At 42.8% G+C, this 22100-nt stretch overlaps 1 protein-coding gene across 1 annotated transcript in view; it reads left to right on the forward strand.

The window, feature by feature from the left end:
* The window catches only part of hs3st3b1b (heparan sulfate (glucosamine) 3-O-sulfotransferase 3B1b), an 18241-nt gene extending 4774 nt beyond the window's left edge, over positions 1-13467 (forward strand). Inside the window, exon 2 of the mRNA XM_008301699.1 lies at positions 12651-13467. Coding sequence (XP_008299921.1) covers positions 12651-13269 — 619 coding nt within the window. The 3' untranslated portion in view covers positions 13270-13467. The remainder of the gene's footprint in view (positions 1-12650) is intronic.
* Positions 13468-22100: the final 8633 nt, after the last annotated feature.

Below are 22100 nucleotides of genomic sequence, written 5' to 3' on the forward strand. Positions count from 1 at the left end.
CACTGCTTCTGTTTTTCAAGCCCTTTTATTTACTCCTAACTCTTGTTGACTGCAGCCCTCATCTCGTCCTGTCAGCCTGTGGCGCATGTTGCTCGCTTCATATTCCATTTAGCTGTATTGGCTATGAAGGGGCTTTGATATATAATTACTGTACTGTGGTTTTGCTGTCGTGTCGCGGGCTCTGGTCTTAGCTCACTGTCAGGGACGAGGCTGGTGCTCCTCCCCTTGGGGTGGCTTTAGCATTAAACAAGCAGCGTGTTGGGGAGAGCCGAGCTGCACAGTTTGCAGCCATGTGGGGCTTTTTTTCTTATGTTATCGTGAAGTTTATTTTAACCTGAATGTGTCAGAGGTGCACTGGAGGAGTTTTAAAGTTGGAGACCACACACTTAACTGTACAAGTCATGGTGCTGTGTGGTTTATAATCAAAGGTGAGGCTCCGGCGCCATCCCTGAGCAGGATGTCTCTCTGGTCAACCTTTGTATCCCGTCTGTGATAAAACACTGTGGAGGTAAACAGGCTTACAAAGCAGTAAAAAGCTACTTCTGGTGCCACAAAAGGACAAGTGAAGCATTGTTGAAAAGGGGGCTCCCTTTAAAAAAAAAGAAAAGGAGAAAAAAAAAAAAATTCCTATCAGACTTGGGATGATTGCGGAAGTCTGCACTGTTTGAGAGCAGTTATCTATCTCCGCCCCCGCTGGTAGCCGTTGAGCCGGAGTCAGACTGCAGCTCCTGGCCGTGTCAGGGACAGTTCTGGATGGGTGCACGTCCTTTTATTTGCTCACCGCAGGGGTTTTCCTATTTCCACGTAGGTGACCCGTCCGCTCTCTGTTGCCGCTGACCTCGCCCTCCTTCCTTCCCCTCAGTGCCCAAAGAGGCCACCTGGCTCCATAGAGCGCCAGTGAAAGGCATCAGGCCAACAAAACGTCCGGTGCTGATGTTTGCATACATTGGGATGTTTTGTAAAAAAAAAAAAGGCTACAGAGCGAGTGTCATTCAGGAAATTCTCATGATTCTGACAGGCTCAGCTTGCAAATGATCTCCACAAAAGACCCAAACAGTCAGACGGCGCGTACACACAAGCCGTGGCTGGGCTCCTCTGGGGTTGCTGGTATTGATTGGTCAGGCCTGATTGGAGGTAATGTGTAGAGATGGGTTAAGGACCTTTGACTGGGGTCAGACCCACGTCTGCTGGCTGACAGGGTCTGTGTGTTGACCATCTGCAGAGCTACAGAAAGCTGCTGGAAGCTACAAGCCCCACTGGGGATTTTATTGCCTCTCTTTGCAGAAAACAATAGCGTGACGGCACAATTTTTAAACCTACTGAGTTGAGGATGTTGTTATTTATGTTTTGTTTTTGTTTTTTTCCAGTTTCTGGGCTTTTTTTTTTCTTGCACCTGTCACATTTTTTTTTACTTACAGCAGCGTCATTTTTTTTTTTTACTGCATTTTAAAGTCCTGCATTTGTAGAAACAGCACAACCATGACTAGAAGTAGGGAAAATCCAAAGTTGTCATTTGTGCAGTAAGTTGTAATGCCGCAAATCATAGAAAGAGAAAGAGTCTTTGCAAAAAAATAAAATGGTATCAACTAGTGTTGTAGTCAAGACCACCTAAACCGAGACCAAGACACGGCCGAGACCACAGTGTATCGAGACCAAGACAAAACCAAGACTTTGAGGGGTTGAGACCAAGTCAAGACCGAGACCATACCAAATTTAACTTCAACACTTAGTCAATGTAATTTTAAGGCAAGTGTAAGGTTGCCTGTAATACTCTTGTCTGCAACTGCAAACAAACATTTAATACGGAATATATCAAACAAACAGTCAATACTACAATTTTATCTTAAATATTAAATGACCACACCAGTTCATTTTCTTAACCGAGACCGAGACCGATCTCGAGTACTACAACACTATCAACATGTGCAACATTTTTGCGAGTGCCCACAAATGATGACACTACTTACAATAGATGCTTAACTATTGCATTTTTAATTTGCTTATATCTACTTTGTGTAAACACTGCCTGCAGTTCAGCTGAATTATTTTTGTCGCTTCTTTGTTGCACCAAGAGCAAACAATTTTCTATTTTTTTTTTTACAGAATACGACTTGTGCACATGCTTTATTTTTGGCTAATTTTTGAACACGACTAGTAGAATAAAATGGTGGATAATATGCCAGCAGGTTTTGGTGACAGAATCAATGAGCGCTGAAAGTTTACGTAGTTGCACAGAGGACAATGCTGAATTCAGATGATTAGATCCTTTGGCTCTCTGATCATTTCCTGATTCCTGGAACTCCATGGCTCCTTACGGCAGGTTCACATCCTCCGCTGCAAATCCTCCATCGCCACATGAAAACAAGCGACTTGAAACTGTGCCCCTGTGTTGGCTAAACTTCCACCTTCCCAAATGAGTGGATTATTTGTTAACAGCACCCTGTTCCCCCCTCTTGCTCTCCCTCCTCAGCACCTCCCAGTTTGTCATCATCCTCAAATCCTTCCCTTTCGCTCTATTCTCCAGCTGTGCTGCCTGATGAGTAAGAATAGCGTCACATGTCATGCTCGGTTCGTCCGGGCCTGGGCGGGGCTCGCTGCAGGCCTCGCTGACCACCGGTGGCCCTCTCCCCCCAGGAGGAAGCCTTTGGTCGGCGTGGAGGGACGGAGCTCCTCTCTTTTTGCCCCGCTGCCTAAGCTGGCATGGCCCATTCGGGACTACAGAGTGACTGGGGGGGTGGAGGAAACAGAGAAAAGGCGGCTTTCATCCCCAAATTACAACCGGTTAATAGTGAAAGGGGAGACCTGTGGAGAGGGGGAGTGGCAGCGCTGTGCCGTGGTGGCCTGCCTTCCTCCTCCTCCTCCTCCTCCTCCTCCTCCTCCTCCATGCTGGTGTCCGGTGAACACCACCCACACCAGAGGAGGACAATATGGCCGCCACAGACAAGAACCTCCTGCTGAAGCTGAGGAGAAAAGAGGATAGGAAGTTACTGTCAACCATTCACACTACTCCTGGATGATGCAAACATTTTTTTTCTAGGAAGCTATTATTTGTGCTCATTCGCTCTGACACATGTGACTGCTGGTATGTGTCCGCTTAGTGTCCTTTAAGGATGAGGTAATGTCAGAACAATAAAATACTTACAGGAGGATTCTAATGAAGAGAAAGCGGCACACAGACCCTCCCTCTATGCTACGTGTGAATTAGGCTCTTTTTAATGAGGTGATAATTTGGATGTTGTTACACATGTCAGAACAGAACCAGACGTCCTCCCTTCTGAGTTAATGGTCATTCATTGCTGCTAAATAAACACTCTTTAGCACATTAGGAGGGTCCCCCCCCCTCCCAAACGCGCTAATATGGTTTTTGTTAATTGTTGGCTGAAGATGGCTTCGAAAAAGTAGTTGGAGCGAGAGGAGAAAAGTGATGACGGTGAACCTGTAAAGCTTCACTTGTGCGAGGTATGGAGTCCCAGAGGTGGCCATTAGGGTGCTGGAGAGTGTGGCTGCCTCTGGGAAAAAAGGAAACACACACAGAAAAGGCAGAGAGCGACGCAGGTCTCCCGAGGTTTCCATTAGCCTGGCAGTAAAAGAGCAGAGCTCATTAGAAGCCCCGAGTTGTCTCTCTTCGCCATGGCTGCTCGACACTAGTCACTCTCTCCATTTAGATGTACTCCCAGTGCTGTTGGGCTCTTGCTCATAAGTGCTGTAAGAACACTTCAGCTCTAAGACAACCTGGCCAAGCTCTGCTCAGTGCCAATTATTTTCCACCATTTTTTTTTTTTCTCTCTCTCCCTTGTTTAACTTGATCGCAATCAGGCAGGCAGCGCTAGAAAACTGGTGTGTTTGGAGGCAGCAGCCGCTCCACTACCAGCGACTGTTACTTTTAATAAACTGCCACATGCCAAAGAAAAGAAGGAAGAATTTTAGTGATGTATTTGTTGTTAAGTTTGGTCAAAATTCAGGTTGTGGGTTTAGGAACAAATGGGGTGTCAGTGTGGATTAAACCTTGTGATTTCCAAGTGGTGTTTGGGACTTTTTCTTTGTTCCTGTCACAGTTTTACTCACTGTGAGCGCTTTTTTTTTTTTTTTTTAACTGCAATATAAAGTCCTGCACCTCCATGGATACAGCACAACCAGGGCTAGAAGTATAGGGAAGTTCAAAATGTCTTCTGTGCAGTATGATACAGTTACATCATAATAAAAGAAAAAAACATCTTTCATTATTTATTATACAAAAATGTGGGGGAAAAACCCCTGGAATCAACATCTACAGTATTTTTTCCAGGTGCTCTGTGTGAACACTGCCTGTAGATCAGCTGAAAAGCCTCTTAGTCACGAATTACATCACAGTTGCGCCAATATATGTTACAGGATTTTCAATTTGACAATTTTTTAAATGAGGGGGAATATAATAAAGCTTAGATTTAGTTAATTTTTCCAATAAAATACCGCATTACAGAACGTTATCACAAGCACTGTCAGGCAGTTGAAAACCCAATTATTCTTTTTGCTTTCACGGCTTGATAAATGGTGTAATTTTTGTAATCTTTTAAAAGACTATTTCAAATGCACCAGCTGGTTTTGCTGTTCAGAGGGTTGCAATGCTTTCATTTTCTAAATCTGGATGTGCAGTCATTTAGCAAACCACAAATAAGTTGGAACTGACTGGATCAGTGATGTGTTTGTGTTTTTTTGTGCCAAAGTTTTGCATCTAGTAGTAAAATATCCGCTTGTAGTGACTTCACATGATTAATTGTGTGGCTATCTTTAATCAGTAGCAACACATGGTCTGCTGTAATACAGAAAAGACCACAATGATTTGACACACAGCATGTTTATTTACACTTTTCTAAAGCCGCAGTCTTCCCCTAACACTAGCAAAAGGGCTTTTGTTGCCTTAACAAGTGCTTTGTATGCCCACCATCCACCCCAAGCTCCTCCAGCCAGTGCTGTTTGTAAATGTGCAACTTCATTCTTTCATCATCTCTAAATGAAACCTCGTCAGTGATTATGTGGCACCTAAACACAGCATTATTTCTTGAAGACCAGGTTGTTCTACGATATTACCGGACACGACATCCAGCCTCAGATCCAAAGACAAAAAAGTGTCGGATTGCCTAAGAACTGCTGCCGCCACTCTTTCCATCTCTGAAAAGGAGTAGTTAATTGTCGTGACTACTGCTATCATTACTCAATCGAGCTAATTACATGTTAGCTCTGGAGGCAGGCTGTCTTCAGGAATTTGTAAACCATTAACCTGCAAACAACAGCTGCAGTGTGAGTAATGGAGGCAAAAAAAAAAAAAAGAAAAATCGTCCCAAACACACGGGAAAGATGTTTTTCTTCTTGCTCGGTGAGTGGCATACAGTAGAGGAGGAAATCCCCTCTTTCTCGCACACACTTTGTAGCTCACCTGTCTTCAAAAAGGTGTGCAGGCAGTTACGGATGACAGCCAATTCAAACAGGATGCAAAGTAGGTTGCTCGCTGCCTCAGTCTTTTCAGTGTGCGTGCGTCTGGGGAGTGGGGGTGGTGGCATGTATGTTCTTCTTGAGTCTGTTTCATCTTTTATTCATCCTCGCTGTAGCTAGATCAAGGAGTCATGTGCCTCTTGGTACATGTCAAGTGTCAGGAAATCAGTCAGAATGGCTGATTCTGGCTGCACACCCACACACAACAACACTGGCACACACACACACACAAGTCTTCACCTGCACCCTTTTTCCATTGTTGTTTGCACTGCTGTTCTGTTCTTTATATATATATATATTCTTTCATGGTTCATCAGTTTATTTCGCTCCAGCTGTCAGTCAGTCTGGTGCTGATGGAGTGCTGGAATGTGTGGCGAGCTCTGGGCTAACACCTTCGGCAAACACCCTGAGCAAACACACTGATTAGAGGGGATTACTAGCGCTAAACAAATCCTGGAGGATATCACCAAGTGTGTGTGTTTCTGCAGGCCGAGGCGCACGCAATGCCCGGTGTCAGGTGAAGGAAATTGTTGCATTTGGGTTTTTTTGCCTCTTTTAAAGAAATTAAGCTTTTTTTTTCGGGGGCAACACCTTTTGAAAAGCAGGAGGGGGGAAAAAAAGGACACCACTTCTGAAGGCAGCCTATTGCACATTCATGAGGAAGAGGTAGTGCTACTTTCTACTCTCCACCATCCCTTTCACCAACTCCTCTGTTTTATTTATGCCACATGGTGGGCTCGCTCGCTTCACTGCAGGGTTATTAACACTCGGTAATTCTAGGCAGCCGTCTATGGCCACAGGCCGCTGCGGTTCCGGGCTCGAAGAAATCTTTGCGGCTCGGCACATTCCTGTGTTGTTTTCCCAAAGTTGCCAAATAGCAGCGAATATACTTAAAAACAGATTTTCTGAGCAGGGAAAAATGATAGCTACCTATGAAATTGAATAATTTGTGCTTGTCACGCCTCTTCAGTGCTGCCCATTTGCAGGGGCAACCAGAGAAGAATGTCTCAACCTCACTTAAGTATTTTCAGGACATAACTGAGAGGGGCTTGGGGGTAATATGCTGTCTGACATGTAGTCCATGACATTATATGTGGTGGTTAGTTCTCTATTTATTTATTCTGCTTTACTAGCGTCTGATGTTGCCTCCAAAAACCAGGCTGGGTACGAGCCCAAAACCAGCCTGGATGGTCTGCGACCGCGAGGCCCGACTCCCCCTTCTCTCCCTCTTTCTGTCTTGTAGATTCACATTGTCTCTGTCATTCATCCTCCCTTTCCTACACACTCGGGCCCAGGCAGCAAGCTAAAGGAGGAAAAAAAAAATCCTCCAGCTCCACTCTGGTGAAGCGTAACTCCTCGATTTCAGCTTAAAATGATGGATGGACGGGTTGCGTCGGTCGGGTTAACTGTTTTGTTTACGTGGAGGGTCAGTACATTCCCAGGCTGCTCTGACATACTTGCAACTTCTTGATGGGGTTCGAGGTCTGGGAGCTGCATTCATCAAGCAGATCGAGACTCGCTAGCTCTGGCCCCGGAGTTTGGGATGTCAAAGTGTCACCCAGCAAAGAAGCGGGACGAGGGCTCCTACCAGTTTGGGCCGCTGCAGTTATGATACATCGGTCTGGAAAAGATTAAAATGATGGCTGCTTCATTATATTCTGACTTTAGACCTTGTTGCGCAGTCTCTGGCCATTTCCCGTAGACTCCCTTCTGTTTCCCCTTGATAAAGACCTTGTTGGTAGACGTGTTCTAAACCAGAGTCTTTAGGATTGTTTTTCATTTTTCCAGTTTTAATTGCGGCCAAACAGTTCACCATTGGGTCAGTGACCGTGAGTGCGATAGTTGATGAAGCAGCTCACTGGAAAAAAGTGTGTTTGAGCTGTAAGTGAAGTTCTGTTTGGATGAATCTCATTCATCTTTGTACTTTGAATATGGCAGTTTACTTTTGTGGATTCTATCAACGTGAAATATTTTTTTTTCCTCTTTAAGCTGGTGTTGTAATTTCTGCAAAAGTGCAAAAATTTGGTTTACTGCTTTTTTAGCATTGTACGTTTCGTATCTCAATGCTGGCTCATTCACCATTTTTTCCAAATAGGATTGCAGAGTAAATAAAAAGAAGGTACGAATGTCACATGACTACATCATCATTGCATTTTTCGACTAAGTAAAGTTAATACCTAAGTTGGAAAATTGTAAACTCCAAGGTGACTTTCCTTAAAATGAAGTTGCAGCAGTGCAAACTGTACATTTGACTTAAACCAGTGGCATTAATGTGCCTTCTTAAAGCAATTTGGATAAACTTAATTCAGTTGCACAGATTCTAGAAGAAAGTAGTCTACAGTAGCTCCTTTCATACTGACAAACACTTCTGACACCAGCATTCCCACTAATCTGCAGGAGGAGTTTACCTCGCCTCCTTCTATCTGCACCCATCCCAAGCAGAGATAGCAGGCCAGTCTGCATTATTAATCCTTTTCAGCAGACAGATGATTTGGAGGGGCTTCCACTCTGCCACCTTCCTGCAGTGACACCATTATTCAGTGAAACCTGATAATCTGAAACCTCAGTCTGATCAGGCTGATGAGTCTGTAGCATCACTTACGGTTCACCACTTTTTAGGCATCGTGTTGCAAGCAGGTGAGAGTGCACGCATGGAGACTTCGTCAATCGCGAAGGTGCGCATATTTTCCGTCATTTTTTTTGACATGAAACCGTAGACACGTGAGATACAGATAGACGCTCAGACCCCCAGCATGCACTCCTTGCGACATCTCACTTTTTTAAGCAGGGATCTCTGGCTCTTCTCAGCCAGGAAATGAACTGTCAAAAAGCTCTAAGTGGCCACATACTAACACCTGGACTCCACTTCAAGTGCTTGAAAGAGAGAACAGATGAAGCCCCTGTAACTCTAGTCGGAGCTCGTCTCCCTCTCTGTGCCATAAACCGTCTTCTTTATTCTTTTTAATTTACAGCCAGAGCCATGCTCTGTGGTTAAATATAATGTCAGACTCCAGGCACACTGGAGTATATTTCAAAATGTCTGGCTTCTGCATGTGCCTAAATGCTACTTTGAAAATATTCCATGAGCCAGCAGAGGCTTGCATGCCATCCTCCCTTTAGTAGTAGTGAATGTGTGTTGGTATGTGTGTGTTACATAAACATGTTGCTTAATGCAGCTCCGTTTTATAGTATTAGGCCTTCAAAATCAAACACACAACTTCCATATGTGCCTGTATCATCTATCATCTGCTCCTGAACCATCGCGGTATCACATCTTGTGAAACATTGAATGAATGCATTTTGCACGTTCTCAAATTCGGAACGCCGCGCACGAACAAGTGGGTGCTCCAGATCCTTATCGAGCAACACGGAATAAAGATGTTTCTTTGTGTTTTCCTGAAAATGCTCGTACGTCCACTGTGCTTGGTTCATGAGAAGGGCTCGCAGGGTAAGAGGCCCTTGAAGAAGAAAGGGAGCCTTTCAGTGCCTCTTCCCTCATTTCCTCCCTCTCCTTCTTCCTACTTGTGAAGTGTCACTTTGCTATCGGACTTCAATCCCTGATCGCTGCGGGGTCGAGTGAACCTTGTAGATCAGTGGGGAAGGCGAGCCGGGTGAAGAGTGGAGTGGAATCTGCGGTTTAAGTGTTGCTCGTGAATGTGATTTCCCAGAAGCAGGCAGTTAGTTTCATTGTCTTGTCTTGGTTTGTTCAGTCAGGACCTACATAGAGCTCAGTTCAGTTGTTGTTCTGGGTGGTGTTACCTCCCATGGGTCTCCAAACCATAGAAACCAGAACACTTTGGCTTTAAATGCCCTTGATAGCAAAACCCCACCCTCCCTTTGCTGGTGGATACAAAATGTCCTCTGATTTGTCTGTATTCAAATACACAAACCCTAATTTGAGATTCAAATGCTTTCCACATCCAGACATGTGAGACAATTGCAAACCTTTTGTATCAAATATAAAAACCGCATGCCAAATTGCTTTTTCTTTTTTTTTTTTTGGTTCCTTTTGTCTACCAGCAAAAGTAGTCATTTTGTCAGGGATGCTTTGACAACGACGGCTTAGCGGCAGCCCGTTATCATCAAATCAAACGTGACAGGAGGGGAGGCAGCGGCATCAGACAGAAATAACCCCTTTTTCCTGCTTGCCGTGTAGCTCCGGCGGGATGAGGGGCTCTTTTAAAAACGCTAGGGCCAAAGGTCCAACTCCGCCGGCCTCCGTTTGATGCTGTCATGTGACAGCGTGAGGCTTCTGCTTTCTGTCTTATCACGGTTTCTGGCATGTCTTTCAACTTTGGAAATATTCTTGAAGGTGCAGAGAGGCACAGAGGGGGAAAAAAAAAAGATATATCACATGAAGAAGCAGCTTTGTGTCGTGATATTTGTGGAGCTGCTGCTATCTGAAGGCGGACCGGGTTGATGTTTGCGGGGCAATTTGGGCACACGTTCCACTTAAGAGCCCTCCAAAAGGCTTCTCTCACTCGAGGTTGAGGAGGATGGAGAAGTGCTCCACTCAACCCCTCCACCCTCCTCTATCTGCTCTCCCTCTTGCCCTGCCCCCAACCCCGCCCCCCTCTGCCCTGACCACTGCCCCGCTCACCCCTCTGCCCAGGGACAATGGCTCACTTTCAAAGAAAAGCAGGAAAAAAGAGGAGCCCGGTGTCACCCAATTGCCTGTTTGCTGACGGAATCTTTAAAAGCAGCACCTCATAAATCAAAAAAGAGCATAATAGCCATTGTTTCTCCAAGAGCTACTTGTCCCACTAAAATTCCCCTCTTTTCTCCCTTCCTGCCTTGGTTTTTTTTTGGCAGGGAGAGTGGGCAAAGTCAGAGGTGGAGATTTTTTTATTAGCCGGGGGCCTCTTCGTGTGGATTTGATGCTTTTCAGTAGCATCTTTTTTTTTTCTCTTTTTCAATGTCTGACCATCCCCTTGTTTTTACGCTCCCACAACCCCCAACACTTGATTTTGGATTCCCGGAGCTTGGATCAGCATAATCTATCACTATGCACATTGTAACTCAGGCCTCCTCCCTATCGCTGTGCCACATTGTCATGTTGAAATCGGATTAGATGGGGAGCTGTTTGCCTCTTCTGTTTGGCTCTTGGACTCTTTTTGTATGTTAGCACAAGGAGCGACAAAAAGAAAAAAAAACCTCGCAGGCAGCGTCACCATTGTCCACATGGAGAATGGCATGCAGTTTAAGTCCAGCATGTTTGGTTTATATTCCTTGAACACATTCGAGTGGCGCTAAACACTTTTAAATTGTGGCACATCATTTTTTCGCCTTGTTTGCGTTCATATCTCCAGAAGTACTTCGCTGGATCTGTCATGCTAGTGCGTAAAAACCACATGCAGTATCTGTTTTGATTCCAATGGGCTATTAATGAACTTTTGGAAGCAAGCCTTTGCTTTGCTCTGATGTGTCAGCAATCAAGATGATATTATCATAATTAGATCACTGGCACTGCATTAGGATTACACCAATCTGCCAACACCATTTCCATAAGGCATTTTTATTGGTTACCTGACATTACCCTGGGTCTCTCCTCTTTTTTTTCCCCCTCCCTCCCAAGTCCCTGTTTTTATGGGGAAATTCTTGCACAGGAATACGAGCTGATGTCGTATGAATAAACCATGAGCTAGATGGACATGAACTAGATTTGAGCTTTTAGAGCGTATTTCTGAGCAGTAGCTGAAGCTCTGGGAAGGGAATCGATTATTACAGTGTACAGAACGTGTCCGGCATCGTAGTTTGCCTTGTGTAAACACCCTGTGTAGGATTACGGAGTATTTGAGTGGGAGTACTGTCTATACAATGGCGTATCAGTGCCTTAACAACAAAGGCGAGCTTTAGGGAACAACAGGCACACAACAATCTTATCTGTAGGAGTGTGTTCACTGTCATAGATCAGTGCCCTCACTTATCTCCATGTAGCTTTGTTTGTTTTCCCCCTTTAAAGCTTCAAACTGCCCATTTACTGCTGCTTCCTGGAGTGTCCCTTGTATTTTTTTATAGCCTTGATTGTCGGCGATTGTCTTTTTGATTCGGCTGTCCATAATTTGAACCACTTTGTTCCCCTTTACACTGCGCAGGCCGCTTTTCTGGAAAGACGATCCACGTTTCAATGTCACTCAAACCACTCTTATCGCCTCCACCATAATCTAGACTCTGCGGTCGGCCACCAATTCTGAAACCTAATGCTGAGAGAGTGGAGCGCTTTTCCCCTTCAAAAACCAGTTGTTCTCAAGAACCTCTTGATTATACGTCTGTATCTGCAACAAGCCCATCCGCCAGCCTTCACCCGAAAACCCCAAACCCCCGCTCATGTCAAAAAACAGATTCCCTTTCTGAAACAAGCCTCATCATCTTTCAGCGCTGGTGCATTTTTAATTTTTTTTGTGTGGGTCCGATTGTAGGGTGGGGGGGATGCGGGGCACCGTGGCACAGCTATGCCTGAGTCAGCAAGGCAGATCTGGTGGTATCCAGAGGGAGGGTGTTCTTTTTTTATTTTTATTAAGTCCGACCACTTTGGAACATTACATCCAGCAGTGAGGTTTGAAGAATAGGAAAGACACATCAGATAATGGAATTCACACATGCTGTGAGTTAATTTGGGGGGAAAAAAATGCTTAGTGAGGCTTATCAAAATTATTCACAATGGAAATTATTAAGGAGCAAGTTTAAGTTATCAAGGAGTCGAAGGGAGAAGGTCTGAATCCCGACTGAAATTCCTGTAAATGTTTCCTCGTGTTTGATAATGCAGTAAATAAGGGGATTTCAGTTCTTTGTCAGAAATGAGATATCTTGGGTGCCGCTATAGCTCACCTGGTTGGGCTGGCATCCCATGTGCAGGGCTACAGTCCTGATGTGGAGGTCATGTGTTTGAATCCCGCTCATGGACATCCTCCCCTCCCACTGTCTATCTCTTACTGCACTATCCAATAAAGGCACAAAGACCAAAAAAAAAAGAAATGAGACATCTTATGAGTGAGTGAGCTTGTTGATGTTGGAGAGCTGCCTGCACTAATAGGTTTTCAAGCCCTCTAATAAGGCTAAACAGGCTCAGTGAGTCATTGATTGCAGAGCAGCGAACACTCCATCAACTTGATTACATTATGCAAGACCTTACCCTTCTCCTAACCTTCTTTCTGTTTCTTTTTTTTCCCCCCTTCCTGCAGGGAGCTGATGCCGAAGACTCTGGAGGGCCAGATCACCATGGAGAAAACCCCCAGCTACTTTGTGACCAGAGAGGCTCCGGCGAGGATCTCCGCCATGTCCCGGGACACCAAGCTAATCGTGGTGGTGAGGGACCCGGTCACCAGAGCCATCTCGGACTACACGCAGACGCTGTCTAAGAAGCCCGACATTCCCTCTTTTGAGAGCCTCACCTTTAAAAACAGGACTACGGGGCTCATCGACACGTCGTGGAGCGCCATCCAGATTGGCATCTACGCCAAGCACCTGGACAACTGGCTGCAGTACTTCCCCATGGACCAGATCTTGTTCGTGAGCGGCGAGCGTCTGATCAGCGACCCGGCCGGCGAGCTGGGCCGAGTGCAGGACTTCCTGGGCCTCAAGAGGATCATCACGGACAAACACTTTTACTTTAACCAGACCAAGGGATTCCCGTGCCTGAAGAAAGCGGAGGGCAGCAGCAAGCCTCACTGCCTGGGAAAAACCAAAGGGCGCACCCATCCGAACATTGACCCCGAGGTGGTGCAGAGGCTACGGGACTTCTACCGGCCCTTCAACATGAAGTTCTACCAGATGACTGGACATAACTTTGGTTGGGATTGATGTGAAAAATCTGACTTTTTTTTTTGTTAATTTGTTGAGAAGTTGTTTTTTTTTGTTCCTCTGTAATTCAATGGCAAGATGTGGAGATATTGCTATATATATGTAAAATGTACAGAAATCTATTTTATAATAATTTATTTTTATTTCTAAGCAATTAATTCACTAAGCTGCCTAACCATATTTGTACATAACATCTGACCTACGTGTTGTGTTTTTTTTTTTTTTTTAACATTCCTCATTTTAATTGTTGAAATGCTCCTTCCTGGTGGTCCTGTAAACTCAGTGGATTTACTGGTGCTTCACAATGCAGATAATCAGCTGAAGCAGAGACTGGGGGGTGGGAGGGTGAAGCACCATATTACGGGTACAGAGTGCTCACAGAGAAGCGGAGAACATCCATCCATCCTCATTTATACATGCGTCACGACTTTACCTTCATCCATCTTCGAACCCTTTCTGAGTGTGATTCTTTTTATACGGTGTTTTTACAATCCAGTTTTTCCTGTGCCGGCGTCGGCCCAAGCGGCAGATCTCGTGTCCCATTCCACTCAATAACAGGTAGATCTATAGGCCTAATTGATCTTCATTGTGTCACTCATGCTTAAAGCATACAGCTGCCCTTTCATTCTCAGCGCTCCCGCTGCCTGCTCTAATGAATGACCCATCCATCAAATGTTAAATCCTATCCCGGACCACATAAGGGCCCATGTTAACATTATGCTAATCGGGTAAAGGTAACCGGCAGATCGATTGGAGCCTCGGCTCTCTTAACTCCCCCCCATTAGAAGCAGTGTTGGCTGGGAGCCAGCCTCTTGCCCTATCCGATCAGTTCAAAGGTCACGCAAAGTCTCAAATACATTTCCTGGAGAGGCATTTGATTTGTGAGGTAGAGCCGAGCTGGGAGGAGGAGGAGGAGGAGTGTGTGCCTTGTTTTCACGGTGAGATGGAAGAAAAAACCTTTGCGTGAGGTAGCAGATGCATATCTACCAGAAATCGAGCATAAAGATTAAAAAAGATGACAGACAAACAAGGTTTCGCCTCACTGACAAAAGGCGCTTCTTCAAACAGAAGTCCACCAGGCTCCAAATCTCACATCCCCGACTAAAGAGATCAAAGGAACAGGAAAGGTTTTTGTGAAGCACTCGCAGCACAGCAAGAATTGCCTCAGGCAGGGTTTCTAACCTCTGGTGTCATCAGAAAAACCTCATGTGCCATTGTCTATGGCCTATATACTTTATGCCTTATTCACTTTCCTCACATCTCACCTCTTCACAACAGATCTTAACTCTCCACTTGTTGCCAAAAAGAAAAAGAAAAAAAACCTTTGGGTTGATATCATGTTTCTCACAGCTTAGTCATTATCTCTGCTTTTCACCCCCCCCTCCTTCTTTTCCCTGCATTGCTTCTTAGTTTTGTTTTTTTTTTGTCTTTCTACTTGAATTCTTGATATGCAAGAGGGAGAAAATGTGTAGTTATCATTCTTTGATGTGATGTCTTTGCAGCGGGTGGCGCGCTACCATACGGGCACAGGGCGGCGGCCATGCCATGCTGCGCCAAGCTATGCTATGCATGCTCAGTGTGGCGGCCCATTAGGGAAATGCAGGCGTACTGGGGATTATTAGCGTCCATGTGTTTATGCAGAGCTCAGACTGAATGTACACAACATATCCTCACACGCAGAGTCCCTCAAAATCAGTTTTTAAAAAAAAAAAAAAAAGGTCAGATCTGCCACTTAATGAATTTTCTGTCTGTCCTTTTTTGAAGTTAAGAAAATGTTGTGCCTCTTTTCAACTATCCGCCTGCTCCTGTCATTAAAAACAGGTTCGAATTCAGCTTACTTCTTTTGTTTTCCCAGTTCAAACCAGCTGCCTGGTTTCGCCTCAAACCAATGGTTGCTAGCAGGGGAGATGGAGGCTTGGTACACTGTGTAATTGTTTTTGTATTGCTATCTTTTACTTTCACTCTCCTCGTAAGAGTGTGTGTGGAAAAAAGAGAAAAAAGCCTTCATCCCCCCTTCTCTCCTTAGTGCAATGTTTGATTATATATATTAAAAAAAAAAAGAAACGCATTTATGATGACCTCTCGAAGCAAGCTGTCACATTCTGGAAGGAAAGTCAGACATTTTCCCCGAGACTGATGGAGCACTACGGTTCTGGTCGAGTTCATGTAACTGAGGGAAAATCTGAAGAACAAAAAAAAATAAAATAAAAAAGGAAAAAAAAAACAAAAAAACACTTGCACTCATGGGTTTCCTCCATGTGGCTGCATCGGCTATGGTTGAGTTTTATTCAACCTGTTTTGAGATCTAAAAAAAATGTTAGAAAATGTTTGTCTTATCCACATATAATATGTATCTAGACTAGCAGATCTGTATGTACAAAAAATGAAAAAGACATGTAAATCAAGTATTTTGTGGTATGTACATCAAAGCAATTAATTTTACACAATGCAAGAGCAAAATGGAACAGATGTTTCTAGATGATTAAATACTGAACATTCATAATATTTCTTTGTATGAAGAAATAAATAAAGTATATATTTTACCAAAAAAAAACACCCATTTTTGCGCTTGGCTTTTATTTCTGTTTGAAGGTTGTGTTATCTAAATAGCAAATTATACACAAACATAATCTGTGAATGGTAGCAGAACAGAGTTTTGGTGGCTTAAGATAAACTTTGGAGTTACTTCTCTTATTTTTGGCACACTCTTCTCTCTTCTAAATCAAGAGATGAATCTATTTTTTTTTTTTACTGTTACCTGTGACCAGAAAGATGACTTGGGTTGTTCTGCACAAATTTAAAAAAAATTCTTGTTTCTACTTGTGTCTAACCACACATATAGATCTAAATAGAATGGTTTAGAGATTTTACTTTCTGATATTTTTTTGCATGAACCTCAATAATTAGAGGTGGAGTTAATTACAGGCGGACTAATTATGAACCTGGCCAGTTGTTGGATCCAACATCCATCCTTTTTCCTCCAGTATTGGTGTTGTTATCCATCTTTTTTGACTTATTCCTCATTTAAAAAAAAAACAAAAACAAAACAAAAACATTATAAAAAAAACTGTCACTTTAAAGTTGCAGCAGTGGCCTCTCTCTATTGGTTATCTCAAACAATGTCCCGCCTACAGCGCTATCTGATTGGCTATGCATCACAAGTAATAGCCAATCAAAACAGAGGAATAAATATATATATATTAAAAATATCTATTAAATAAACACATGTAAGTTAAAAAAAAGAAGATATTACAACTAAATTGGGTGTTTGCATTATTCTAAGTTTCAAATTAAAAAAAAAAAAAAAATCTGGACTGATATTAGCCCTGAAATAACAAATCAGTCCATCCTTCAAATGTATTCTACTTGTTGTGCCAAAGCTTTGAATAAAAACGTTTTAAACTTTCACATTAAAATAAATTTACCAGCAACATTTGATTACTGCAGCTTCTACATCTATTCATTCTGATTATTTACTTAAACTCTGAATTATTTCTGAAAAACATACGCTTTCAGATGTTTGTAAGCAGCTTTTTGAAAGAAATTCCATTCACCCTCATTGCCCCTGATAGAAAAAAAAAACATTCAATGCATGAAGAACCTGACTTTTATCTGAACTTGAATTGAGTGCCGCTGCTGCTAAACCACGCTGCGTAAACGTGCGTAAAAACCCTCCACCAAGCGCTGCGTTTGCAACGGATGCCGCGTGTTGTGATGCACCCAGGCCTCCTATAAAGCAGTTCTATCACGTTAGGAGGACTTTTTTTTTGGAGGAATAACGAGGATCTTTTGGACTCAGGTGAGCTGTGGGCCTCACAGATGCGCCGTCGTGCCGTGTTTGTGGTCGCAGCTTCGGATCCAAACACAAAACGGATCCATGTGCTGGAGAACGAAACTGCTTCGCTTCTCACAGGTAAGAACAGCTTGTGTGAACATGCATGTTGTGAGTTGACTCTGCTGTGCTGGTGTTTGTGTGGCCACAGTGAGGTTGGCTGCTGCACTTCCAACTACTGTGTGTGCTGCTACTTATTGTTTTAATGGTATCCAAATATTTGCTCTGATGTTTCAGTAGATCATTGTGTGTCAGTGGATGTTTCTCTTCCTCCTCTGGTTGTTGCTGTGGTTTTGTTGGTTTCTTCCATATCTCCCTGAAAAGCAGGCTGCTGGTGTTGGATTTGCAAACATGATCATGCTAATGCACTCTGCTCATTAGTATTAATGCTAAAGTCTGAAGGGAAGCTCACATGGATGCTGGATAGCTACAGTGACATTTTCAACTCAGCTGCAAATAATTTATTGTTCTCCATAAATATCAACTGCTGGCCTTAAGTTCTGTGCTTCATCCTGCTGCTGCAGCCTCTCCACTCAATCTAAATCTTTAGCTACCAGGTTCATTTAAAAAAATAAACCTGACATTGCTATATTTTGTTTAACAAAAACTGCAGGTACTTTGACGAGTTGACTTGACAACTCCATTTGCAAAGAATTAATGGTTGTAGAATGATTCTACACAGGGGTGCATCTGCATAGAAAAGTGACAAACGTAATTAAAAAAGAGCCAGAAACAAGCCATCTGGAACCTGTCCCAGAGGCTTCCAAAATCATTGCTTGCTTCTTCATACAGAGCTTTGATTTAAATGGTCCAACAAACTAGTTGTGAAGCCTTATCTGATGGTTGTGAGACGCTGCCGGTGGAGTTTCTGTTTTTGTTCAACTTTCTGGAGCTGAACTATTTCCATACAACTTGTGTGTCTTTTTGCTGCCGAATCTTCCTTGTCACTGTTGTTCTCCGGCTCCTTGCTCGATTTGCTGTGTTGAACCTGCATGTCAACAAACTGTAAATAAACATAAAGAACCTCAGTGTATCCAGGAACCCTTTAATCGGAGTAAACGATGTGACATCTGACTGCTCTTGTAGATGAATTGTGGTTAATATGGAACAAAGTTTTCTGTATTAAGCAGCAAAGAAGTTGCTCATCAGCTCTACATGCATGGTTGCAAGAGGTATGAAAGTAGAAAAGCGTTTAAATCATAGAACATTTTCATCAGGGTTGCCCCGTTGTTCTGATGTGATCGGATCAGATTGGCTCAATTCCTAAAAAATGGGTTGAAAGATAAAAAGAATTCTGTAACAGATTCAACCTCGTAATCCGGTCATGATTTTGATCTGGATCCCGCCTTCAGGATGAGTTCTTGAAAACTTTTTTTGAGGGATATCTGTGATCCAAAACAATCAAGAGTATTCTGATCCCAGAGTGGATTTCAGGAACAAAAAGTAATAAAACATCAAAAATCGTGAAATTATCCAGCATTTCTATCATGCGGTGTGCATGTATTTATATTTTGCAGTTGATTTATTTATCTGCTAAGGTGATAAAATAGATAGACATTAGAATAGAAAAGTATGTGTCTTATGTATGTGAAAAACTAGCACAGAAAAAGGATGGATTACTTGATCCTGGTTTACAAAACACAGGATTACTAAATCCAGAGTAAGCTTTATGAACAAATAATTCAGCTCCAATGACCCTGGTTTGTTTTTGCTTGGCGGTAACAAGAATATAGGTTTAATGCCTTACATTTTCTGTGCATAAAAATAATCCTATCACGGTAAGCTGGCTGTCCACGTACACAAACAAAAACAAAAACAAAAATCGCATAAATTTGTAAAGTTTGTAAAGATGTTTCCATTTAAAATCGGATGCTTTAAAACACAACGTCTCATAGGAAATCTAAACCTAATGTGGTGGTGAGACCTGCAGAGCGAAAGTATCTGAGTGATTCCTGTTTGAACTGCTGTTATTTTAGGAGACCACAGTGGTCCAGATGTTGTAAACGGTGGGTTTGAGTCCTCATTGCACCTTTGCTGCATCTTTTCCTGCATTTCCCCTCGTTTCTGCTGTCGCTTAGAGTCGAAAAAGCCCCAAAGAGTCTTTAAAGCTGCTATAATTTCAGTGGAACATTTGCGGCTTTGTGCTTCTCTGTTTGCTGCTTTTGGTTCAAGAAGTATGTTTGTGAACCATTTGACACTTCAATATTTACACTTCTTATAAAGCATGAAGGAACTGCCTGCCTGCCTGCCTGGCTGAATGATGCAGGCTGGCTTTCTGTGGAATGTTTGCAAAGAAAAAAAAAATGTCCTGGCTAATTTTTTAGTTTTTCTGTTTCCTGCCCCAGCGTGGCACTGCACTTGTGGAGGTGGGGGGTCTGTGTGGTTTCAGGTGACCCATAGCTGTGTGGGAGGTTTGGCTGCTTGGTAGCGGTGGGTCTGCCATGCTTATCGGAAATACCCTCTCCCGTTCCCCACACCCTGGGCTGCCTATAAAAGCAGCCAGTGTTTCCTGATGGCTCATAATGAGATACACCTCCAGGGCTGTTTATTTACAAGGGTCCGAAACACCTCCGTGTATTAACAGGCCTCTCATTCACAATATCGGAGGCGATGTATTTACAAACCCGTCACACACACACACATGGGGATGTTGACATCCGTAGCAAATTTGCGGGTGAAATTTTCATGGTTTCTTTTGGACGCTGGCGGTTTATGTGCCCCTACATATTCCAACAGATAAATATCACACCGAGGTTTATTGAACAATGATGCAGTGCAGTGCTTGTGTGTTGTTGCCAGTTGTGTGATTGATTATACGTTTGCCAGCTAATATCAAGTTGTAGCTTGTGGCTTTACAGGAACTGATGCGGTTTGGGATGTGATTCTAGAGAATGTTGACACACAGTTTTATATAAAGTTTCTTGTTCAGGGGTTCAAAACTGCTTTTAATGTACTCATTTTAAATCAAATGCTCTTTAACCTGCAGCAAGACCAGGTTGTTTGGATAGGGAGTAATAGGGAGTAAAGTTTTCCCTCATTCTTGCCACTTAATTACATGCATCCTTGCAAGATGAAAATTCTAATTTACTAATTTAATAAACCTTTTTGCAGACATTATTTAATGGGTCGTCTTGAAGTAATAACTTTGGTAGTTACCTCGACTTAGCACTGTGTGTAACCTAGAATTCTGCATTAGTTGGTTTACAGTAAAATTAAAGTTCTAGTAACTTAANACTTGGGTTGTTCTGCACAAATTTAAAAAAAATCTTGTTTCTACTTGTGTCTAACCACACATATAGATCTAAATAGAGTGGTTTAGAGATTTTACTTTCTGATATTTTTTTTCTGCATAAACCTCAATAATTAGAGGTGGAGTTAATTACAGGCGGACTGATTATGAACCTGGCCAGTTGTTGGCTCCAATATTCATCCTTTTTCCTCCAATATTGGTATTGTTATCCATCTTTTTTTTTTTTTTAAACTTATTCCTGATTTAAAAAAAAAAGCAAACAAAACAGAAACATAAAAAAAAACAAAAACCTGTCACTTTAAAGTTGCAGCAGTGGCCTCTCTCTATTGGTTATCTCAAACAATGTCCCGCCTACAGCGCTATCTGATTGGCTACACGTCACAAGTCATAGCCAATCAAAACAGAGGAATAAATATATATATATATTTAAAAATGTCTATTAAATAAACACATGTAAGTTAAAAAAAAAGAAGGTATTTCAACTAAATTTGGTGTTTGCATTATTCTAAATTTCAAATTAAAAAAAAAAAAAAATTAAAATCTATACTAATATTGGCCCTGAAAATAACAAATCAGTCCATCCTTCAAATGTATTCTACTTGTTGTGCCAAAGCTTTGAGTAAAAACGTTTTAACCTTTCACATTAAAATAAATGTACCAGCAACATTTGATTACTGCAGCTTCTACATCCATTCATTCTGATTATTTACTTTAACTCTTAACTATTTCTGAAAAACATACGATTTCTGATGTTCATAAGCAGCTTTTTGAAAGAGATTCCATTCAACCTCATTGCCCCTGATAGAAAAAAAACATTCAATGCATGAAGAACCTGAATTTTATCTGAACTTCCCCTTGAATTGAATGCAGCTTGTGCTAAACCACGCTGCGTAAACGTGGCCGTTTGCGTAAAAACCCTCCACCAAGCGCTGCTTTTGCACCGGATGCAGCGTGTTTTGATGCACCCAGGCCTCCTGTAATGCAGTTCTATCACGTTAGGAGGACTTTTTTTTGGAGGGATAACGAGGATCTTTTGGACTCAGGTGAGCTGTGGGCCTCACAGGTGCGCCGTCGTGCGGTTTTTGTGGTCGCAGCTTCGGATCCAAACACAAAACGGATCCATGTGCTGGAGAACAAAACTGCTTCGCTTCTCACAGGTAAGAACAGCTTGTGTGAACATGCATGTTGTGAGTTGACTCTGCTGTGCTGGTGTTTGTGTGGCCACAGTGAGGTTGGCTGCTGCACATCCAACTACTGTGTGTGCTACTTATGTTTTTAATGGTATCCAAATATTTGCTCTGATGTTTCAGTTGGTGTGTCAGTGGCTCATTGTGTTTCTCTTCCTCCTCTGGTTGTTGCTGTGGTTTTGTTGGTTTCTTCCATATCTCCCTGAAAAGCAGGCTGCTGGTGTTGGATTTGCAAACATGATCATGCTAATGCACTCTGCTCATTAGTATTAATGCTAAAGTCTGATGGGAAGCTCACATGGATGCTGGATAGCTGCAGTGACATTTTCAACTCAGCTGCAAATAATTTATTGTTCTCCATAAATATCAACTGCTGGCCTTAAGTTCTGTGCTTCATCCTGCTGCTGCTGCTGCCTCTCCACTCAATCTAAACCTTTAGCTACCAGGTATTGTTGGTAAAAAGGCAGCATTCATTAAAAAAAACCCTGACATTGCTGTATTTTGTTTAACAAAAACTGCAGGTACTTTGACGAGTTGACTTGACAACTCCATTTGCAAAGAA

Source organism: Stegastes partitus, unplaced genomic scaffold (genome assembly GCF_000690725.1).
Source record: "Stegastes partitus isolate 25-593 unplaced genomic scaffold, Stegastes_partitus-1.0.2 Scaffold1700, whole genome shotgun sequence".
Taxonomy (NCBI): domain Eukaryota; kingdom Metazoa; phylum Chordata; class Actinopteri; family Pomacentridae; genus Stegastes; species Stegastes partitus.